At 46.6% G+C, this 23,856-nt stretch overlaps 2 protein-coding genes across 5 annotated transcripts in view; both read left to right on the top strand.

The window, feature by feature from the left end:
• The window catches only part of LOC310756648 (uncharacterized protein), a 51,327-nt gene extending 42,461 nt beyond the window's left edge, over positions 1-8,866 (top strand). The window contains exons 1-3 of one of the 3 annotated variants that reach the window (XM_083601140.1): positions 1,536-1,712; positions 4,858-5,044; positions 6,941-8,866. In XM_083601140.1, coding sequence (XP_083457266.1) covers positions 1,551-1,712; positions 4,858-5,044; positions 6,941-8,655 — 2,064 coding nt within the window. In that variant the 5' untranslated portion in view covers positions 1,536-1,550 and the 3' untranslated portion in view covers positions 8,656-8,866. Of the gene's footprint in view, positions 1-1,535; positions 1,713-4,857; positions 5,045-5,395; positions 6,539-6,940 lie in introns of those variants that run through there. The other 2 variants (XM_083601141.1, XM_083601142.1) reach the window with 2 other exon arrangements.
• A 3,402-nt stretch (positions 8,867-12,268) lies between these two features.
• On the top strand, positions 12,269-23,799 carry LOC310756576 (uncharacterized protein). 2 transcript variants are annotated; one of them, XM_083600877.1, is made up of 4 exons: positions 12,269-12,457; positions 16,259-17,005; positions 17,922-18,045; positions 19,685-23,799. In XM_083600877.1, exons 1-4 carry the CDS (start codon positions 12,296-12,298, stop codon positions 20,959-20,961), a joined length of 2,310 nt encoding a protein of 769 aa, XP_083457003.1. In that variant the 5' UTR covers positions 12,269-12,295; the 3' UTR covers positions 20,962-23,799. The 2 variants fall into 2 exon arrangements, with proteins under 2 accessions (XP_083457003.1, XP_083457002.1); XM_083600876.1 differs by having other exon boundaries at positions 16,256-17,005.
• Positions 23,800-23,856: the final 57 nt, after the last annotated feature.

Here is a 23,856-nt window from a genome sequence, read left to right as displayed (position 1 = left end):
TGAAGGAAATAAGCAGCTATCCTATCCTAAAAGACATCTGAAGGCAGCCCTGTTTAGGGAAGTTTTTGATATTTAATGCTGTACTGTTTTTAACACTTGATTGGAAGCCGCCCAAAGTGGCTGGGGAAACTCAGCCAGATGGGCGGGGTATAAATAATAAATAATAATAATAATAATAATTATTATTATTATTATTATTATTATTATTATTATGTAATGATCTTCCTCTGATTCACTTCAGATAATTCAGTGGGGCCTCTTCTCAGTTCATTCTCTTCTGGATCAGTGCGTTAATCCTTTTCAGATTTTGTATATCACAGAATAGTCATTGAGATGTCCCCAGATGTTGTTGTCAAGTTCCCATCAGCTTCAGCCAGCAGGGATGACAGTCAAGGATGATAGAAACTCCACTCTGGACCCCACCACCTTGGCTCTCTTGCCCTATATACTTCCCATTGAAAGAAATGTGAAAATAAATTTGTACGCTATAGATTTATCCTTGTCTGGTGCATGCAATGTCTTTTGTTTTGCAGCTGTGTGATTTGTGCTCATATTGTATTGTGGTGGCCATTGGCTATAAACAATAAAATTTATAGATACAGTAGATTGAACTGCAAAAATAAGTAATAAAATATATATAACGATTTTATTTTTTTGGTCCTCACTCCCAAACGGTGTGTGTGTTTTTGGTTATATTGTCCTTTTGGTTATATTGGGGGTGGGGTGGGGAGTGGAGAAGTATGAAAGCCAAAAACGCTCCCCTCCTCTGCTAAATTGATGCAGGAGACCAGAGGCAGTGAATGAAAAAGCAGGGAAAGAAAAACCCTCCAAGTGCCACTGTTTAGAATTAGAGAATGGAGTTATCCAACCCCCGGCCCTCTGAAGGCAATCCTGTATAAGAAAGTTTTTTAATGTTTAATGTTTTATTATGTTTTTTATATATGCTGGAAACTTCCCAGAGTGGCTGGGGCAACGCAATAAGATGTGCGGTGTATAAATAGGAAAATTATATTTATGGAATGGGATGTTCCTATTTTCATCAGAGAAATGTTGGAGGGTTTGGAAAGGTCGGTTCCTGGAGCTAAGTGATTGCATGATCCCAACCAGCAGAGCTGGGAACTGGACTGCCTCCTCCAGCTACCCATTCGGGCTGCAGGCATAGCTGTCAACCTTCCCTTTTTTTGCGGGAAATTCCCTTATTCCAGCGCCATTTCCCGCTGCTATCCCGGATTGTTAGATATCCTGTAGAGTAGACTGTCCCCGGGACAGGTGAGGCTGCTGATCCCTTATTTTCAAATCTGAAAGTTGACAGCTATGGCTGCAGGGTGGCATCGTCCCAGCTTTCTGAAAATATTTACTAATGAGGATTGCACATCAGATTGTGATTGATTGCACATCAGATCACAAGGAGACTTATTTGTCCAACATTCTGGATAGCATACAAGATGCCAGGTAGATTCCAATGATACAAAAAATTTTGAGGGACAGCGCAAGGGGGCGCATCCAGCCTCGCAGCCTCCCAGGGCCCAACCCACAGCCAGCGAGCTCCGATGCTCAGAGAGGCAGGAAACGGGGCCAGCCAGGGGGACTCGCGAGCGGCTGCACTTTCCTGTCCCCCGCCGAGGAGAGCGGAGGAGCAGCGGGCCGTGGCCTGGCGAGTTTCCCCGGAGAGGAGCCGGATTCCGGTGCAGGGACGGAGCGAGGAGTCCGAGGTGCAGGAGGCGGGGGGGGAGGAGGAGGAGAGCACGTGCGCCTGGCAGGATCAGGCCCCGAGTGGAGTCAGAGGCTGCAGGGCGCCCCCCAACCGGGCAGGAAGGGGAAGGGGCGCAGCTGAGGGGCAGGGCATCTGCAGGAGGGCACAGGGGCAAACATCTCTGGCTCAGGCTGGCACGGACCCTGCCGGTGACCCTGGGGAGCTGCTCCCTTCAGTCCTGAGCTCAAGGGGCAGAATGAGGGGTCCAAGGCAGCTGCTGCTTCCCGATGGATCAGCGGCGTAGCTGTGGCTTTTGCCTCCCCTGTCCCTGTCCCTCAGCAGGGAGCCCAGCCCATTTCGACGGTCCTCCCCACGGCGGAGAGTGAAGGGGAGGCGGGGGGGGGGAGGAAGAGCAGTGCAGCAGGGAGGTGCCCCTCTCACTCTGCAGCCCCGTGACACCCTTTGCAGATCACTACTCCTGCCCCCCCTTCCTCTGCCAGTGCCATTGATAAACCTATCGCCCTCCTTCGTGAATTGGAAGTATGGGATAAAAGTTCTGATCTGGAAATAAATGATCCCTCTGGCTGCTCTTTAAAGAGGATTTCTAAAGAACAATCAGAAGGGTGTTTTTTCCTAGAACTCATTGCTAATTCAGAAGGGTCTTCTTGTGCTCTTATTTCTCCTCCACCCGAGCACTGGGGTTGCAAGGTCTAAACATGCTGATTGTGTTTGCAAGACTTGTATGTATGCTAGATAACATGTCTGGTGAGTGTGTGCAGCACCTCTGGCGTGTGTGCATGTGACTTTATGGTCTGCATCTCTTTTCTGTGTGTACATGCATGTGCATACGTTGGCCACAAAGCTCACTGGAATGTGGCCTCCAGAATCAATGCAGCTTTAAGCCCATAAATGTTTTGTTCCTCCTGCTCTATAGGAAAGAACAATCAAATCTGAGACTATCAGGAGGAGAGAACTCCTGGATCTACAGAGTTAATGTTCTCAAGATCCTATGGACACAAACTGCAATGAGATTTCCCTTTAATTGCTTTGAGATTTTTTTCCTTAAAAATATGAAGCAGTATAGAAATGAAATGAGTAATAATCTGAACATGAATAAAATCTTAAGACTCTCTTACTTATTTACACACAGACACAAGAGACCAGCTTTGATAGCTTGGGGAAAGGTCAGATGCGTTCTCCAGGGAATAAATCTATCAGCTATTTTATTAGCTGTGACAGATCAACAGAACCTCCATGAGTAGGCACAGTGTACCTTGATTTGGGGAAGGCAAAAGAAGCCATTTCCTTGCTAAATGAATCAGATAGACATCACTGCCACAAGATGCGGTGATGGTGGTGGCAAAGAGAGCTTTAGAAGTCAATCTGACCAATTCACGAAGGAGGGCGGTAGGTTTATCAATGGCACTGGCAGAGGAAGGGGGGGCAGGAGTAGTGATCTGCAAAGGGAGGATTGGATGAAGTTTAAAATCTATTTACAAAAACACTGTAAAATTTTTGAATGCTGATGACATTGAAATGAAATGAAGGGGTTCCAGTAAGCAAGGATTGGGGAAGTACAATATGTGAGGGAAATTATATAAGGACAAAACTAACAGAATTAATTTGCTGATCAATTTTAAAGTGGAATACAAGAAAGGGAGGCGGGTGGAAGTCAAGAAAATAAGGTGATGAATGATAAGAATTTGAAAAGAGGTCTTTTTTCTTTTCTTTTTTCCTTTTTTTTCTTTTTTCTCTTTTTTGTTATTTTTTTTTTAATATGTATTGTTCTTCTTTGTATGGTTTTTTTTTCCTTTTTCTTGTAAAACTTAATAAAATATCATTTAAAAAAAATAAAATAAAAAGGCTTGTTAGAGCAAACTTTACTATACATGGGAGATTGGCAATTATATCAGAGCAGGAGCTACGTCGGAAGAGTTTCCCCTGCACCAACCCCTGTTTTCCTCGTCTAAATTGCCTCCATTTCTGTGGTGGTAAAAATCTTGGCACGTCTTGCAGCCTCAGCACTGCCATGTGTAGTGCAAATAGAATAACACTGGCCTATCTTGCCAGATTTATTATGATAATGGCCAGGTTCTAGCTGCCAACACAGTCTCCTGGCCCCCACAACCAGAATGCATCACTCCAGGAAGGACCCCCACCCAACCTTTAGTGAGAGAGGGCAAAAGAGAAGGACTCTGCATGGGTAGCTTCACAAATTTACCAGCTGTGGTCCTGCACTGGCAGCGAGGCTAACAAACAGGGGAGCAGGGAATGTGCTAGTCCCGTATCTCCCTGCATCTGCCTCCTGACCTAATTGTCCCAGCTTACCTCATGATTGGGCCGGCCCTGAGGGTGAACTGTGTTGAAACCAGGCAGTCTCTTATGAGCCATAACTAACAAACTTTCCATTTTGCCCAAACCAGGACACTACAGCTGCCAACTTTAGAACAAGCCAGGATATTAAGCTAACTTTAAACTTTGGTTGGTCTATGGGACCTAATCTCTGTTACGAAAAAGGAGCAATGCTGGCTGAGTGCTCCAGATGGCTGGAAAGCCAAACAGGATGTTGCTGTTTTGGGACTGTGCCGTGGGAACAAAGGAACAGTCTATTCACACCCCTGAGCACCGGATGTTAGCTCAGAGTGTCACATGACCCTGTACTGGAAGTACATGGGAGGAGTTATTTTCTCTCTCTGCTGTTGATGTTAAGAGAATGCAGACATGTTTTCTCTGTACTGCTGGAACGACAGAAATAAAGGCATGTAAAAACATTTCTGTCTGTCTCTCTCCCCTCCCTGGGGATGGCAGGGGGGGAGTGGTGTGTTCTTCTCACGTTTGAGGAGGATCGCCGATAAGAGATCTCGCCTTGTCTTGCCGGGAGCCGCTGACGGGGGAGATCAACAAGGAACTCAAGCCGGGCACCTGGAGAGTGGCCAATTCCTCTGACTAAGGCTTGAATTCCGACAATCTCAAGCTTCTAATGTGCATACCATGCCAGCCTTAGGAAGGGAGGTGGGACAGGCAGGTGAAAGAAATTGCCAAAGGTGTTTGAAAATGGGTGGGGGCTCTTGGGAAGGGGGTGCCCAATTGGGGCTTCTCCAGGGGCAGGAGAATCCCTGCAGGGGCTCTCAGACTCCCTTGGCTTCTTCTTCCCTCCCTCCCAGGAAGCTGCAACTGGCTCTGGCTTCTGCGCTCCTCAGGAAGCTGAACCTGCAAACCTAGCTGAGACTGAAGCTGCAACCCTGGCCAGGATGGAAGGAGGAAGATGGACGGGTGACCTGGTCAGGCTGTCTCCCGCATCCCTCCCCACAACCTCTGAGCATTCCCTCCCAGGACCCTTGGAGAAATCTGGTGAGTTCCAGGGGGGAGGAGATGGGGACAGGGACAGATGGATGGTGGAGGGAGAAAGAGGAAAAGGTGGAGAGGAGACAAATGGAAGGAAGTTCCTAACAGGAAGAAGGAAGGGGTGAGGCCTTCTCTGAAGCAGCTCTTTGTTTCTTGAATCCCTTTCAGAAAGGAGTGGGGGCAGATTTTCTTCCTCCAGGCTTTGAAATCTTAAATGTTATTTCAACGGCAGGAATAATTGATGATAATGATGTTGCACACCAATCCTGAGAAATGGGTGAAGGGGAATGAAATGCTTCGCATAATTATTTATAATTAATGTATTTAAATTGTTTCTATTACTCTTTTTTTTTATAGACAGGGTCAGAATGATACATTCCACCAGCATCAAAACACAATAAATGCATGCACCTCCCCAGTTTGGTGGGGTTAAGGGACAAAGGACCAGTTATCATGATACACAATTCCTGTAGCTGGAGGCTCTGCACTTAGGATTCGGCATATAAAGTCCAAGAGCAGCTGGTATTATAAGCAAACTGTGTAAACTTGCCAATCTTACAGACTGGGGTGGTTTGTGTGAATGAGTGAGTGAGTGAGTGAGTGGGATAATAATTTTAGCACCCCTGTGTAATGGCTTGGTTCTCCCGCACAGACATGAGACAACTCCAGTAGTAATTATCTCAAACTCATAAATTACTGTGGAGCTCAGTCTTCGGCCTGTTCATCCCAGCTTGCAGTTGCCGAGTCCTCCAGCAAAGAAGGCCCCACTTTCGCTTTCTTTTCCCCTCTTCTCGCAGATTCTCTCGAGCCTACGATTTTTTGGACATGCTATTTCGGGGGCTCTGTGTCAGAGCTCAAACTGGAGATAACAGTCTGTGCCCCCACCCCCCGTCACCCCCTCTTCCTGCTCTTTGTTCTTTGCTCCTGCTGCAGCTTGGCTGCTCCTCCCCTGCTTCACATTCCAACTGAATCACATCTCTTGCGTTCTCAGGCTCTGTCAGCGGAGGCACGAGAGGCTTGAGATTCACGGAGCTGACACCCTGTAATTTTGTCCGTTCCTAAGCTTCCGTGGAGATACTGTGGTACAACCTTGGTGCAAATTTCAAAATAAGTACACAAAGCCAACAAAGAGACTCAGAGGTTTATAGTGGCACCAGCTTTCCTGGTCAAGAGTCCACTTTGTCAGACTGCAGCCCACAAAAGCTTAGGCCATAATACATTTATCTGCCTTTAAGGGCTGCAAAAGATGAATAAACAGAAGCATAGTTCATCTATGGAATCTATCCTACAGGAGACAGTGACGGCCAGCAACATGGATAGCTTGAAGAAAAGGATAAGACTGACATCTCTGCTTTGCCCTCGTGGTCTAGGCAATAATGCTTCTTAATACTAGTTTCTGGAAAGCACACGAAGGCAGAGAAGACTCTTGTGCTCCAATCCTACTTGCCGGTTTCCCACAGGCATCTGGTTGGCCTCTGTGAGAAGAGGATGCTGGACTAGGTGGGCCTTTGCCTGATCCAGCAGGCTCTTCTTAGCTTCCAATATATTGCAATATTTTTACGGTTAAATGTAGCACTTAAGTTTTATTTATTTCACAAGGGAAATACTGTTACTTGAGCCTGAGATCATTTCTTCACTTCAGAAAGAAAAAATAGATGTGTCTAATAAGCCAATTCCACCATAGATCTGTATTATAAAACGATGGTGCTTTATTAGGTTTGAATGGAGTGATCATGTGTTGCTCTTGACACTATCTCATCAGCTTTCATAAAATTTGGAACCTAGAGAGGATAGTGGAGAATGAAGGTGTTACAACGAGAGAAGGTGCAGATTGGGATTGACAGGTGTTCAGTTCCCTTTTTGTCTTTCTTGAAAGTCTAACAGGATTCTCTTTCCTCCCAGACTCCCAAACAGGTGAGGAAGATGAAAGTCAGAATTCTATGAAGCCACATGTGAATTTATGGGGGGAAACAAAGAAATTGAGGATACAACAAAAAAGTCACAAAGGAGAGAAACTATTTGAATGTACGACATGTGGAAAGAGCTTCAGTACAACTGGGAAACTTAGAATACACCAACGAACTCACACAGGGGAGAAACCATTTGAATGTATTGAATGTGAAAAGAGCTTCAGTACAACTGCAAAACTTAGAATACACCAACAAACTCACACAGGGGAGAAATCATTTAAATGCATTGAATGTGAAAAGAGCTTCAATGAAAGTCAAACACTTAGAGTAAACCAACGAACTCACACAGGGGAGAAACCATTTAAATGTGTGGATTGCAGAAAGAGCTTCAATCGAAGTGGAACACTTAGAATACACCAACGAACTCACACAGGGGAGAAACCATTTAAATGTATTGAATGTGGAAAGAGCTTCAGTCGAAATGATGCACTTAGAATACACCAACGAACTCATACAAGGGAGAAACAATTTAAATGTATTGAATGTGGAAATAGCTTCAGTCAGTATGGAAACCTTAGAATACACCAAAGAATTCACACAGGGGAGAAACCATTTGAATGTATTGAATGTGGAGAGAGCTTCAGTACAACTGGGAAACTTAGAATACACCAACGAACTCACACAGGGGAGAAACCATTTAAATGCATTGAATGTGGAAAGAGCTTCATTGAAAGTCAAACACTTAGAGTACACCAACGAACTCACACAGGGGAGAAACCATTTAGATGTATTGAATGTGGAAAGAGCTTCGGTCGAAATGATACACTTAGAATACACCAACGAACTCATACAGGGGAGAAACCATTTAAATGTATTGAATGTGGAAAGAGCTTCAGTACAAGTGGGAAACTTAGAAGACACCAACAAAGTCACACGAGGGAGAAACCATTTCAATGTATGGAATGTGGAAAGAGCTTCAGTGATAGGGGATCACTTAGAATACACCAACGAACTCACACAGGGGAGAAACCATTTCAATGTATGGAATGTGGAAAGAGCTTCAGTGATAGGGGATCACTTAGAATACACCAACGAACTCACACAGGGGAGAAACCATTTAAATGTATTGAATGTGGAAAGAGCTTCAGTACAAGTGGGAAACTTAGAATACACCAACGAACTCATACAGGGGAGAAACCATTTAAATGTATTGAATGTGGAAAGAGCTTCAGTGAAAGTGGAACACTTGGAATACACCAACGAACTCACACAGGGGAGAAACCATTTGAATGTTTTGAATGTGGAAAGAGTTTTAGCATAAGCGGAGTACTTAGAATACACCAACGAACTCACACAGGGGAGAAACCATTTAGATGTATTGAATGTGAAAAGAGCTTCAGTACAACTGGGAAACTTAGAATACACCAACGAACTCACACAGGGGAGAAACCATTTAAATGCACTGAATGTGGAAAGAGCTTCAGTCGAAATGATACACTTAGAACACACCAACAAACTCATACAGGGGAGAAACCATTTAAATGTATTGAATGTGGAAAGAGTTTCAGCAAAAGCGCAGCACTTAGAATACACCAACGAACTCACACAAGGGAGAAACCGTTTCAATGTATGGAATGTGGGAAGAGCTACAGTCACTATGGAGCATTTAGAAGACACCAACGAACTCACACGGGAGAAACCATTTAAATGTATGGAATGTGGAAAGAGCTTCAGTGAAAGTGGGAAACTTAGAAGACACCAACAATCTCACACAGGGGAAAAACCACAGATACTTTAATAAACTTTAATAAACCGCTTAGGTGTTTGTTACCTTTCCTTCTATGCTTCCTTGCAATACTGACAAAATCAAACCACGCCAATGCTTTCAGCCCCAGAAGAGGAGCTCCCCTTGGTGTCAGGGAAGGGGTCCAAGGGAGCATCTGAAGCCCTGCCATTCCTTCTGTCGCTGGCCCCTTCCCCTCCTCTCTCTGCCATCCCAGGGCCACTCTTGACTCCCCAGCAGGAGACTGGATCTGTCTGTGATGGTGAGATGTCCTGGCTGGTTGAAGGACCACTTCCTGTTTCCTGGAGCTCCATCCTGCCTTCTCATGCAAGGTGGAGTCATGAAGCAGGTGAAGGCTGAGCACACCTAAGGGCGACATGGGGGGTGTATTCTGCATAACCTTTCCCCGTCTGCTCCTTTTCTGGATCCAAATCCCCACACAAAAAGGGGCAGTGTGAGGGCGCAATCAGTGTTATGGAGCTGCACTGAAAATCACTGCTTTGTGACCGTAAGAGGCCCTTCTCAAAAAAACAAGCATCAAGAGAATTTAAGCTACAGAATTTAAAACAAACAGATAATTACAAAAAAAGAAAGCAGTCTGGTGCCACATTGCGTAGGAGTTACTTTAACACACTCTACCTGGGGCTGCCTTTGAAAAGAGCTCAGAAACTTCAATGGCTCAAAGAGCTGCAGACACATTACTGACCAGGGCTGGCTATAGGCAGCATAGGACTCCCATATGAGAACAGCTCCATCTGCCTAATTGTCTGTTTCTGGACACAATCAATGTGTCCACAAGAAGAGGAAGATCGATTTGGAGTGCCGCATTTTCAACAAAGATGGACACATGACTATTTCTTTGTGGAGCTGAAAGGCATGCCCGTGTGCCTCATTTGTGGTGAGGCCCTCTCCGTCCTGAAGAAGGCCCACCTGCAGAGGCACCACAGGACAAAAGCACATCCAGTACGAAGAGTTCCAGGGGCAGCTGCGCCAGGAGAAGGTCAAGGCGCTGAAAACAGACCTGTTGGGTAACCTGTGGCCCCTCCAGATGATGTCAAATTGCAACTCGCGTCTTCTTCAAATTGCAACTCACGTCCTCAAAATGGTTCAGCCTCCGCCACCTTTACTGCAGTCAACTGAAGGCAACCAACTGTGCCCTGGGCCCCCCGATCTTTCTCACTGCCAATGAACCTACCCATGTCACACTGATACAAACACCTTGCATATGAACTTTGTAAAATAATGAAAGTGTACTACCCCTCCCCCCGCTTGCTCTCCCCACCTCTCAATTCCCCAGCCTTACACTGTATACAACATTAAAGCCTGTCTGTCTCTGAATTTTTATGATATCCAAAGTAACAGAGTAGCTTATAGCTAGGAAGCCAAATAGCTATTCTAGGTGATAGTTCCTTTTTACAGACTATACAGTGGCCAGACTCTTGCTATTCAAAAGAACTTTACTTTCATAATCATATAACTGAGAAGAATAGAAGAGGAGTCTGTAACCTGAAGTGTATGTAACCCGAGGTACCACTGTACAATCTTCTGCTGATTCAAACATGCTCGTGTTCTCACTTGAATTCTCTTATAGTTTCTTATGAAACATTTTTTTTTCACATCAGCAGTATTGTCTCTGTTCATGCACAGGTTTCTGCTTATTAACATTTAGTGGCTGCCGGGACCACATAACACCTGTCCTGAGAGATCTGCATTGACTCCCAGTACGTTTCCGAGCACAATTCAAAGTGTTGGTGCTGACCTTTAAAGCCTTAAATGGCCTCGGTCCTGTATACCTGAAGGAGCATCTCCACCCCCATCGTTCAGCCCGGACACTGAGATCCAGTGCCGATGGCCTTCTGGCGGTTCCCTCATTGCGAGAAGTGAGGTTACAGGGAACCAGACAGAGGGCATTCTCTGTAGTGGCGCCCACCCTGTGAAACACCCTCCCTTCAGATGTGAAGGAAATAAGCAGCTATCCTATCTTTAAAAGACATCTGAAGTCAGCCCTGTTTAGAGAAGTTCTTAATATTTAATGCTGTACTGTTTTTAACACTTGATTGGGAGCTGCCCAGAGTGGCTGGGGAAACTCAGCCAGATGGGTGGGGTATAAATAATAAATTATTATTATTATATAGTGATCTTCCTCTGTTTCACTTCAGACAGATCACACTGACACACTACAGTTACAGTTGCTCCAAGATAATTCAGTGGGGCCTCATCTCAGTTCATTCTCTTCTGGATCAGTGCCTTAATCCTTTGTAGATTCTGTATATCACAGAATAACCATTGAGGTGTCCCCAGATGTTGTCCAGTTCCCATCAGCTTCAGCCAGCAGGGCAGACAGTCAAGGATGATAGAAACTGTAATCTGGACCTCACCACCTGGACTCTGCTGCCCTATATCCTTCCCATTGAAACAACCGTGAAAATAAATTTTGGACGCTATAGATTTATCCTGGTCTGGTGCATGCAATGTCTTTTGTTTTGCAGCTGTGTGATTTGTGCTCATGTTGTATTGTGGTGGCCATTGGCTATAAACAATAAAATTTATAGATACGGTAGATTGAACTGCAAAAATAAGTAATAAAATAATAAAACGATTTTATTTTTTTGGTCCTCACTCCAAAATGGTGTGTGTGTGTCTCCTGGTGTTTTTGGTTATATTGGGGGTGGGGTGGGGTGGGGGATGGAGAAGTATAAGGCCAAAACCACTCCTCTCCTCTGCTAAATGGATGCAGGAGACCAGAGGCAGCGTAAGAAAAAGCAGGGAAAGAGAAACCCTCCAAGTGCTACTGTTTAGAATTAGAGAAGCTGTCCTGGTTTCTGATTTGATCCCAGAATGTCACGCTTATCCTTAGGGTGTCCCTATTTTCATTGAAGAAATGTTGGAGGGAATGGAGTTATCCAACCCCCAGCCCTCTTAAGGCAATCCTCTATAGGAACGTTTTTTAATGTTTTATTATGTTTTTTATATATGTTGGAAACTTCCCAGAGTGGCTCGGGCAACGTAATAAGATGTGCGGTGTATAAATAGGAAAATTATATTTATGGAATGGGATGTTCCTATTTTCATCAGAGAAATGTTGGAGGGTTTGGAAAGGTCGGTTGCTGGAGCTAAGTGATTGCATGATCCCAACCAGCAGAGCTGGGAACTGGACTGCCTCCTCCAGCTACCCATTCGGGCTGCAGGCATAGCTGTCAACCTTCCCTTTTTTTGCGGGAAATTCCCTTATTCCAGCGCCATTTCCCGCTGCTATCCCGGATTGTTAGATATCCCGTAGACTGTCCCCGGGACAGGTGAGGCTGCTGATCCCTTATTTTGAAATCTGAAAATTGACAGCTATGGCTGCAGGGTGGCATCGTCCCAGCTTTCTGAAAAGATTTACTGATAAGGAAACCAGTGACTGCACATCAGATCACAAGGAGACTTATTTGTGCAACATTCTGGATAGCATATAAGATGCCAGGTAGATTCCAATGATACAATAAATTTTGAGGGACAGCGCAAGGGAGCGTATCCAGCTTTGCAGCCTCCCAGGGCCCAACCCACAGCCAGCGAGCTCCGATGCTCAGAGAGGCAGGAAACGGGGCCAGCCAGGGGGACTCGAGAGCGGCTGCACTTTCCTGTCCCCCGCCGAGGAGAGCGGAGGAGCAGCGGGCCGTGGCCTGGCGAGTTTCCCCGGAGAGCAGCCGGATTCCGGTGCAGGGACGGAGCGAGGAGTCCCAGGTGCAGGAGGAGGGGGGGGAGGAGGAGGAGAGCACGTGCGCCTGGCAGGATCAGGCCCCGAGTGGAGTCAGAGGCTGCAGGGCGCCCCCCAACCGGGCAGGAAGGGGAAGGGGCGCAGCTGAGGGGCAGGGCATCTGCAGGAGGGCACAGGGGCAAACATCTCTGGCTCAGGCTGGCACGGACCCTGCCGGAGACCCTGGGGAGCTGCTCCCTTCAGTCCTGAGCTCAAGGGGCAGAATGAGGGGTCCAAGGCAGCTGCTGCTTCCCGATGGATCAGCGGCGTAGCTGTGGCTTTTGCCTCCCCTGTCCCTGTCCCTCATCAGGGAGCCCAGCCCATTTCGACGGTCCTCCCCACGGCGGAGAGGGAAGGGGAGGCAGGGGGGGATGGAAGAGCAGTGTAGCAGGGAGGTGCCCCTCTCACTCTGCAGCCCCGTGACACCCTTTGCAGATCACTACTCCTGCCCCCCCTTCCTCGGCCAGTGCCATTGATAAACCTATCGCCCTCCTTCGTGAATTGGTCAGATCGCCTTTGAAAGCTCTCTTTGCCACCACCATCACCGCATCTTGTGGCAATGATGTCCATCAGATTCATTTAGCAAGGAAATGGCATATTTTGCCTGCCCCAAATCAAGGTACACTGTGCCTTTATTAGTCAGGGCTAATAAAACAGCTGATAGATCCATTCCCTGGAGAACACATCTGAACTTTCCCTCAAGCTATCAAGGCTAGTGTGTCTGCGTGTAGATAAGTGAGAGAGCCTTAAAGCATGTTTTGTTAAAGGTTTTATCTTCCACCTTCCCCAGTAATACGGCTGAGTTTTCAGACAAAGAGTTGAAGTGGGTGAACGTTTTGAGAATGCAGAGGAAAGGAGGATTCTTAAATGTGGCATATGGAAATGAATTACTGATAATAAAAACAGTTACAGAAAGGTAGCCGTGTTGGTCTGCCATAGTCAAAACAAAAAAAAATTTTTTTCTTTCCAGTAGCACCTTAAAGACCAACTAAGTTAGTTCTTGGTATGAGCTTTCGTGTGCATGCACACTTCGTCAGATACACTGAAACAGAAGTTGCCAGATCCTTCTATATAGTGAGAAGGTGGGGAGGGGTATTACTCAGAAGGGTGGTGGGAATGGGTGGTTGGCAGATAGCTGAGATGAGCCTGTTGACGGCTCTTAACGACTGCAATAGGTCTTACAGGAAAAAGCAAGGGGTGAGAAGGTGAAAAATGGCTTTGTCATGTATAATGAGATAAGAATCCAATGTCTTTGTTCAGACCAGGTCTCTCCATGGTTTTAAGTTTGGTAATGAGTTGCAATTCAGCAGCTTCTCTTTCCAGTCTATTTCTGAAATTCCTTTGTAGTAATACAGCTACTTTGAGATCTTGTATAGAATGTCCTGGGAGATTGAAGTGTTCTCCTACTGGTTTCTCTGTCTTGTGATTCTCTGTCTTGTGATTCTTGACATCAAGAATCACAAGACAGAGAAACCAGTAGGAGAACACTTCAATCTCCCAGGACATTCTATACAAGATCTCAAAGTAGCTGTATTACTACAAAGGAATTTCAGAAATAGACTGGAAAGAGAAGCTGCTGAATTGCAACTCATTACCAAACTTAAAACCATGGAGAGACCTGGTCTGAACAAAGACATTGGATTCTTATCTCATTATACATGACAAAGCCATTTTTCACCTTCTCACCCCTTGCTTTTTCCTGTAAGACCTATTGCAGTCGTTAAGAGCCGTCAACAGGCTCATCTCAGCTATCTGCCAACCACCCATTCCCACCACCCTTCTGAGTAATACCCCTCCCCACCTTCTCACTATATAGAAGGATCTGGCAACTTCTGTTTCAGTGTATCTGACGAAGTGTGCATGCACACGAAAGCTCATACCAAGAACTAACTTAGTTGGTCTTTAAGGTGCTACTGGAAAGAAAAAAATTTTTTTTTGTTTTGATAATAAAAACGTTGAAGACAGTATTGTAAAAGACTGAGGAAGGCAAAATTGAAATTAGCTATTCATGTTCAGATTATTACTCATTTCTATACTGTTTCATATTTTTCAGAAAAATATCTCAAAGCAATTAAAGGAAAATCTCATTGCAGTTTGTGTCCATGGGATGTTGAGAACATTAACTCTGTAGATCCAGGAGTTCTCTCCTCCTGATAGTGTCAAATTTGATTGTTCTTTCCTATAGAGCAGGAGGAACGAAACATTTATGGGCTTAAAGCTGCATTGATTCTGGAGGCCACATTCCAGTGAGCTTTGTGGCCAATGTATGCACATGCATGCACACACATAAAATAGATGCAGACCATAAAGTCACATGCACACATGCCAGAGGTGCTGCACACACTCACCAGACATGCCATCTAGCATACATACAAGTCTTGCAAACACAATCAGCATGTTTAGACCTTCCAACCCCAGTTCTGGGGTGGGGAAAAATAAGAGCACAAGAAGACCCTGATGAATTAGCAATGAGTTCTAGGAAAAAAGATCCTTCTGATTGTTCTTTAGAAATCCTCTTTAAAGAGCAGCCAGAGGGATCATTTATCTCCAGATCAGGGCTTCTATTCCATTTCAGCACTGTGCTGATTCCTGCTGAGATTGGAGTTTAAAGGATCTCTCTAAGGGCTCTTTAAGGGACGCGGGTGGTGCTGTGGTCAAAACCACAGAGCCTAGAGCTTACCGATCAGATGGTTGGCAGTTTGAATCCCCGCGACGGGGTGAGCTCCCATTGCTCGGTCCCTGCTCCTGCCAACCTAGCAGTTCGAAAGCACGTCAAAGTGCAAGTAGATAAATAGGTACTGCTCCAGCGGGAAGGTTTCTGTGTGCTGCTGTGGTTCTCCAGAAGTGGCTTAGTCATGCTGGCCACATGACCCGGAAGCTGTACACCGGCTCCCTCAGCCATAAAGTGAGATAAGCGCCGCAACCCCAGAGTCATCCGCAACTGGGACAGACAGAGAGGTTCATCACATGATGAGACCAAGAGATGGAAACCACAGGGACTAGCAGGCCACATGAAGTGGGTTATTTGTTTTTGTTGGTCAATATTCCTTCTCTTTGTTTGTTTCTTAGGCTGTGCAGACACCATACATTTAAAGCACGTGGCTTCCCGCAGAAAATCATGGGAACTGTAGTTTATTGCTACAGTTCCCAGCACCCTTAAGAACTTGGGTTTCTTGAGTGAAGCCATGTACTTTAAATGTTAGGTGGGTCTGTCACAGCCTTAACCCTATAGAAAGATCTGTTGTTTCTTTTCCAACATGCTAGAAGTTGCAGCCTGGATCAGCATTCCCTGTCCACTGAACATGCTCAGTCCTCTCACTGGGTTGTTTTTGGATTTCCCTCCCACTGCCTTGGTTCCCCCACCCCCAAATATTATTTGTACTTCCATAAACCTTGGGGTTTCCCCAGGTCTGGATAACTTCCTCTTGTGCATGGGTGGGTGGTTTGGGTGACATTGTCATTCACAGCCTGAACATAAGAATTAGGAGTAATAATATATTTCAAAAACTGACTACAGTGGAACCTCGGGTTGCAGACATAATCATCTGCAACCCGAAGTTTCCTCAGGCCGAGGCACTGCGTCTGCGCATGCGCGCTGTGTGGTTTAGCGCTTCTGCGTATGCGCGTCGAAACCAGGAAGTAACCCAAAGGTAAGCAGAAGGTTACGTTGCCCGAAGGCAATGTAACCCGAGGCACCACTGTAATGGTTAAAAAATATGCTTTTGTTTTTATTATTGAGTCTTATTCTATACTGTTACTTTACTTGGTGTTGATTTCTTTTCCAGCAGGGCAGCGTACAAATGGAAGAGAAGGGGCCGAGGAGACCCATTCAAAGGGCGAGACTGGAATCCAAAGGGAAAAAATCTGCTGCGGACCAACTTGGGACCGTCAGGGATCTTCTGCCTCAGGAAGATTTACGTCAAATTAAGCAGGAGGCTGAGGAGGGGCAGCCGCAGCAGCACTGGGATGCCCAGTGGCAGGATTTCCTGAAGACGATGCAGCCCCCTCGTTCACGGTGGGAAACCCCACAGGCTCCCAGTCCTCCCCACTCTGGGGATGGTGTTCTCCCAGCCTCCTTCAGGGGAGCTGCAGATGCCAGTCGGTGGCCCAGTGGGAGAGCAGGGGGGACAGACCAGACCCTGCCAGACCTGAGTGGGGAGGCACACGAGGAAGGAGGGGAGCAGATTTCCTCTGTGAAAGTGAAGGAGGAGATCCTGGACGAGGAGGAGGAAGACACCAACATAAGGTCGGAGATGGAGCGGCAGAGCTTCCGGCGGTTCTGCTACCAGGAGGCCGAGGGGCCCCGAGAGGCTTGGCTTCGGCTCCAGGAACTTTGCTCCCGATGGCTGAAGCCAGAGAGGCGCACCAAGGAAGAGATCGTGGAGCTGCTGGTCCTGGAGCAGTTCCTGACCATCCTGCCTGCGGAAATGCAGAGCTGGGTCAAGGGATGCAGGCCAGAGACCTGCGCCCAGGCAGCGGCCCTCGCTGAGGACTTCCTGCTGCAGCTGCAAGACACTGAGGGGCTTCCGGGAAAGGTAAGTGCCCCCCTCTCACCTGGGTCTCCAGCATCTCATGGTCACAGGTCCAGTGCCTCTAGACATGGAGGTTCTGTTTAGCTATAGCAGGCACATCCAAAGCCCGTTTTAGGAGCCTAATCCGGCCCGCCGGTCAGTTTAATCTGGCCCCCACAGGCAGTTCCTTCTCTGGGTTCTAAGAAAAGTTCAGCAAATTTGGGGTAAGATCCGGAAAAAAGCTCAAGAACTCATGCATGTTCACTTCATCAAATCTGGCCCCCTTTGGAAAAAGATTGGGCACCCCTGAGCTATAGTGACAAAGATTCATTGACAGGCCCATCCTCCTCACTGCATTTCTCTCTAATCCTTAAAAAAAGGCTTATTAGAGCAAACATCTGGAGGCATTCAAAGCATCTTCAGGGGACTTTGGTTTTCATCAGCATAGCAGCTGTGGCAAAGGAGGTTTCCTTCCTATCACCACCGTCTTCCTGATCTAAATTGCTCCCCCACCCTGTCCATAATGCTGTTTGCTCCCTGTTGAGGGGGGGGGATCTAGATTTTTCTTGTGGTTTCAACGCTCTCATCTGCAGTGTAAGATTGTTGTAATGTTTGTTGAGATGATGCCCATGTTCAGGACAGGTGATTGTACCTTGGCTTATTAAACATGGAAAGGAATAAGCCATTTATTTATACAAGATCAGTGGGACTCACTTCCTGGTAGGTGTGTATAGGATTGTAGTCATTCAGATGCTGTTTATCGAAATATAGCAGCGTCTCTTGCTAATCTGCCTTCCAATGTGTTGTGGGGGTTACTGGGTTGTTTTTATGTTGAATGTATTTTTTGTTTATATATATATATTGTAATTTTATCCTGGGACCTACGGTATACAAATTTTAAATAAATAAATCTGGATTTGCACCTGTGTTTCTGTTCCAGGTGTCTTGGCCTGCAGAAGATCTTGCTAATTCCCCAAAGTCCGAACAAGATCTGTTAGACACAGCAAACATTCATCTCTCTGCAGAGGCTGAGGAGGAGAGCGAAGAGGAGGCCAGCTTTCTGGGTAAGGGATAGGGGTCTGGATCCTCTGGTCGTTTTGCAATTTCTGTGGCGAAATTATCAGGCTGCTTTTGACAGTGAAAGCTCTGAAAAAGCCACTTCCTAAACTAGCACCTTTGAGGGATTTTGAGCTGCAACTCCCATCATCTGCAGCCAGCATTACCTGAAGGGATCAATTTGGGAGAATGCTGTTGTGGGGGGAAAGCCCAACTTTCACCCTCCTTTTCTCAGACCCAGATGTGATATGCAGTGCCTCTTCGCATTTATTTACCGCGCATGTGTTTTTTTTTGTTAATGCAAATAACATTTTCAAGGGGTGGGTTGTTGTCAGCTCTCCTGCAGCTGTCGTTTGCATTGGGAGGAAAGCCTTGAGTGGCACCGGGTCTCTGCCCTTTAGATCTCTCATTCCATTTTTAGAGCTTGATACAACATGGAGCAAGTGGCTGTTCTGGTTGACTAGAATAGGCTGAGCATCATCTAGAAAAGGGAGAGCTGTTCTAGCTTCAGTTGCAAACTGAAAGGCCTTAGATGCCCTTTGCCACGTTCCTTTTTAAAATTGATATATTTTATTTAATGCATTTTGTTTATTAAATTTCCTTCTAGAAGAATATAGTGTTATTAGTAGTAGCAGCAACACAGGAAGCTGTCTTTTATCAAAGTCCATTGAGCTCAATATTGTCTACTGTACGCTGACTGGTACCAAACCTTCAGGCTTTCTGTCAGCCCTACCTGGTGAGGTCAAGAAATTAGTTGTTATTGTTTCTTTGACCCTGCCATCCCTCTTGCGAGAGGCCAGGATGGCAAACAAAGCAAAGTTAAAACCACAATGCGAAATAAAATACATATAAAATTCAATATGCCAGTGAGCCGTAGATTATACAAATAGTACTACCTTCTTTGGAAGCCACAATACAGTTGTCCCATCGACAAAATAACAAAGTGACAATCTTTTAAAGTTTTCTTCTCCATAAATTTTACTGCCATCAACTAATTCATAAGCACAGTTTATGTAAATATGTGTTACATGCTTGCATGGAGAAAGAGGAAAGAGAAGTATTAAATTAAATTGCATGTCGTTAGGCTTAGTTACAGAAAGGAAACAAGGAAGGGCCATAGCTTAGTGGTAGAGCAGTTGTCTGGCATGCAGAAGGTTCCCAATTCCCAGCATCTCCAACTGAGGCTGAGAATGTCCCCGGTCCGGATAATTGTTTACAATGTTCTTTTAAGTAACTTGTACACTTCCCCTATTATTTATTCTTATTCTATTTGTTATCTTCTTGATCTCTGATCTTCCCAGTCATTTTGGCCATTTCAGCATAGTCCACCATCTTTGTCAGCCATTCTTCCTTTGTAGGTAGTTTATCTTCCTTTCATCTTTGAGCAAGTAGCATTTGCACAGCTGTCGTAGTGTACATAAAACAGTCTCTTCTGCTCCTTTGGTATTCCTGGACCTAAAATTCGTAGTAAAAAAGCTTCTGTTTTTTCCACAAATATTCTGACTCATTACAAGGAAGCTTCCTGTGTTCCTAAATGAGTGTGGCAGTATAAAATAGCTTTGATAATTGATCCAATTTGCAGCTTTGAGGGTTTTTCCTCCAGTGTGGAGTAGAGGTGAGTTTTTGATTCTCTCTTTGTTCCGGCAGGCAGCGACCAAGCGTATGAGAATGGGGGCGAGTCCTTCCCCTTTGAAAGGCACTCACAAGTGGGCATCAGCGGAGTGTCCTTGGCAAGACTCAATGGGAAATTTTTCCAGGTTTGTGGGTTGGGAGAGATGCCAGGGGATCAACAGAGTCAAGAAAGCCACCGGGAGAACTCAGCAGAGGTCCAAGCTTTTATTTGTGATGAGAGCAACAGAGGAAGCACCTTCCCCGAGGGAAGCCAGAAGGCGAAGAGGAAAAGGACAGGCCCTGACTGGGGCAGCGTTTTGCGCCGGAGCTTTGATTTCCCTCGGAACCAGAAGATGCAGAAGCTATACACGTGCACCTACTGCGGGAAGATCTCCAACAACAGTGCGCACATGATTATCCACGAGAGGACCCACACCGGGGAGAAGCCGTACAAGTGCTCAGAGTGCGGCAAGTGCTTCAGCACCAACTGCAACCTTATGAAGCACACAAGGGTCCACACGGGCGAGAAGCCGTACAAATGCTCGGACTGTGGGCGGAGCTTCAGCGACAAGGCCTCCCTTATCGTACACGAGAGAACCCACACGGGAGAGAAGCCTTACGAGTGTCCGATGTGCGGGAAAAGCTTCACCTCCAGCTCCAACCTCATCACTCACAAAAGGGTGCACACGGGGGAGAAGCCGTATAAGTGCTCCGAGTGCGGGCAGAGCTTTGTCCACAGGCCCCAGCTCGTCATCCACATCCGGACGCACACGGGAGAGAAGCCGTACGAGTGCCTGGAGTGCGGCAAGAGCTTCAATCAGAAAGCAGACCTCATTATACACGGGCGAACCCACACCGGGGAGAAGCCGTACGAGTGCGCGGAGTGCGGGAAAAGCTTCATCTCGAGCTCTTACCTCCGGAAACACGAAAGGCTTCACACGGGGAAGAAAACCCAAGCCGGGGAAGAAACCCACAAGTGCAGCTACTGCAGGAAGAGCTTCATCAGCCGGTCCAAGCTTCTCATCCACGAGAGAACGCACACGGGAGAGAAACCCTTTGAGTGCGCCGAGTGTGGGAAAAGCTTCAGCACGAGCTCCAACCTTGTCAATCACAAGAGGGTGCACACGGGAGAGAAGCCCTATCAGTGCATGGATTGCGGGCAGAAGTTCAGCACGAACTCTAACCTTGTCAATCACAGGAGGGTTCACACAGGCGAGAAGCCCTACGAGTGCTCGGATTGCGGGCAGAGCTTCGGCCACAAAGCATCCCTTAGACGACACAAGAGAATCCACTCGAGAGAGACCACCTCCTGAGTGCTTGCATTGCGGACAAAGGTTGAGACCTGCTCTTCTCACAGGCTCGTAGGAAGCTGCCTTATACCAAGTCAGAGACCATGGGCCTGTCTAGCTTAGGAAGGGCTGTTGTAGAGCACCTGCCTCGCTCGCAGGTGGTCCTTGGTTCAATCCCCGGTGTTGCCAGGTAGGGCTCTGACTGTCTTGTCTGAAACCTTTGAGAACCACTGCCAGGTCACTGAGCTAAATGAACCAGTGGTCTGACTTGGTATAAGGCAACTTCCTATTTCTAGCTCAGAATTGGGTGCTTCCAGATGGGTGTTTACGGTGGGATAAGCGCTCCTCACCTTATGCCAGCCCATATCCTCGCCCAACCCCCCATTAGTCCAGATTTACCCTTTTCAGGAACTTTAAAAAAGACCAAGCTGTTGTCAGTGACCCGTTTGCAATGGCTCTGAACCTGTACTATTAACACCCATCCTTGAATCACCCGTTTTTCACACTGACTAGCAGTGGCTCTGCAGGGATTCAGGCACCTTCCTGGCCTGCCTGGAGATGTCGGGTATTGATCCTGGAACCTGCATGCAAAGCAGTTGCTCTACCTCTGACCTTCCCTGCTAGAACAGGCGTAGACTGACTGCAAATCTTGCAGGGTCAGATTTTGAGCTGGAACACCAGGGATTGACGATGGTGCTTTAAATGTAAATGCTGGAAGAATTCATACTGGGGATCTCTTTTAACGGTTAAAGCAAATAAGGACAATTACTGACCTCTCTCATCGCTTAGACTCTAGGCCGGGGTAGGGAACCTCAGGCCAAACGTGAACCTTCAGGTTTCACTGCCTGGCCTTCATAATAATAATAATAATAATAATTTATTATTTACACCCCACTCATCTGGCTGGGTTTCCCCAGCCACTCTGGGCAGCTTCCAACTGAATATTAAAAACAATACAGCATTAGACATTAAAAACTTCCCTAAACAGGGCCGCCTTCAGTTGTCTTTTAAAAGTAAAATAGTTGTTTATTGCCTTGACATCCGCTGGGAGGGTGTTCCACAGGGCAGGCACCACTACTGAGAAGGCCCTCTGCCTGGTTCCCTGTAACCTCACTTCTCGCAGTGAGGGAACCGCTAGAAGGCCCTCGGCGCTGGAACTCAGTGTCCAGGCTGGATGATGGGGGTGGAGACGCTCCTTCAGGTATACAGGACCGAGGCTGTTTAGGGCTTTAAAGGTCAGCACCAACACTTTGAATTGTGCTCGGAAACGTACTGGGAACCAGTGAAGATCTTTCAGGAGCGGTGTTATGTGGTCCCGGCGGCCACTCTCAATCACCAGTCTAGCTGCCACATTCTGGATTAATTGCAGTTTCCGAGTCACCTTCAAAGGTAGCCCCACGTAGAGCGCATTGCAGTAGTTCAAGCGTGAGATAAATAGAGCATGCACCACTCTGGCAAGACAGTCTGTGGGCTGGTAAACAGCTGCCCTGGACACAGAATTAACCTGCGCCTCCATGGACAGCTGTGAGTCCAAAATGACTCCTAGGCTGTGCACCTGGCCCTTCAGGGGCACAGTTACCCCATTCAGGATCAGGGAGTCCTGCCTTCCAGCCCGCCCCCTGTCTTCCAATAACAGTACTTCTATCTTGTCATTATTCAACCTCAATCCGTTAGCTGCCATCCATCCTCCTACCGTCTCCAGACACTCACACAGGACCTTCACTCCCTTCACTGGTTCTGATTTAAAAGAGAGGTAGAACTTTCCCCTGGCCGCTCCCCTCACTGGCTCCTGCACTTTTCACCAGAAGCATCCAGATCTCACAGGCAGAACACGAGGATGAAAGAAGTAGCCTTATTCATCTAGCCTGGTGTTATGCATTCTGACAGGCATGGGCTCTCCAAGCTTTCAGGGGGAGAGTGGGCCTTCCACATCACCTGCTGGAGATGAGCCATATGTGGGCAAATTGTGCCCTGCAACTGAGCTATGGTGCCTTTTGAAAAGGTCCCGCATTGGGTTCCTGGAATCTCCCATTAAAAAAAATATTTGAGAGCGCTATAATTATGGGGCAATGGAACCAATGGCCTGACCTGGTCAGTATAAGTTGGCTTCACATTTCCCCCATGGAAAAGGGGGAGGGGGCATGAAGATGGTGCAGACAGGGCCTCTCCTGACCTGTGAGCATCTCCGTCACTTGTTGTTTAGCAGGTGTTGGTGGCCATCCGTCATGGATGCTTTGCATTGCAGGCAGTTGGACGAGAAGACCTTTGAGATCCAATTCTGTGTGCCCCCTGTTCCCCCTCACTTGTGAACGGAGCCCTTTCTAGGTAGGGTCGGGAAAGACTCTGTGCCTGAAACTATGGAGAGCTGCTCTCAGTCAGTGCAGACGATGGGGGTGGGGGGCCAGTTGTAGCTTAGTTTGCATGCAGAAGGTTCCCACACCCCCATGAAGGACTGGGAGAGACCACTGTTTGAAACCCTGGGGAACCGCTACCAGTCAGTGCAGACTATTCTGAGCAACATGGACCAGTTTGTCTGGCGTGGTATAAGGTCACTTCTGATGTTCCTAACTGAACTGGCTCTACATAACTACTAGCTAATGTTCTTAGGGCGTACAAACAGCAAAGGCTGTTGAAGATGACACTTAATTGCCCCTCTGTGGGACATCTTTCTTCCCTGGTTTAGGGAATTCACCAATAGTTCAGTGAGGTGATCATCTACTGAGGACATAGTATAGTATTCCTAACCTATGACTTAGAATTATTTTGATTTAAATAACAACAACAATAATAATTACTACATGAGGCTTGTCTGTGTTTTTTCCTCTTTCTGTCTGTTTAAATAAACTTCGTTGATTTTGTAAAGCTGTTTATGTTTTGTTTATTGTTATAGTCCTATTGTTTTGGTGGGAAATTAATTGG

The sequence above is a fragment of the Podarcis filfolensis genome (assembly GCF_964270895.1).
Source record: "Podarcis filfolensis genome assembly, chromosome: 2".
Lineage (NCBI taxonomy): Eukaryota > Metazoa > Chordata > Lepidosauria > Squamata > Lacertidae > Podarcis > Podarcis filfolensis.
Note: the sequence above shows the minus strand (reverse complement) of the source record. Positions and strands in the feature narration are given on the sequence as shown.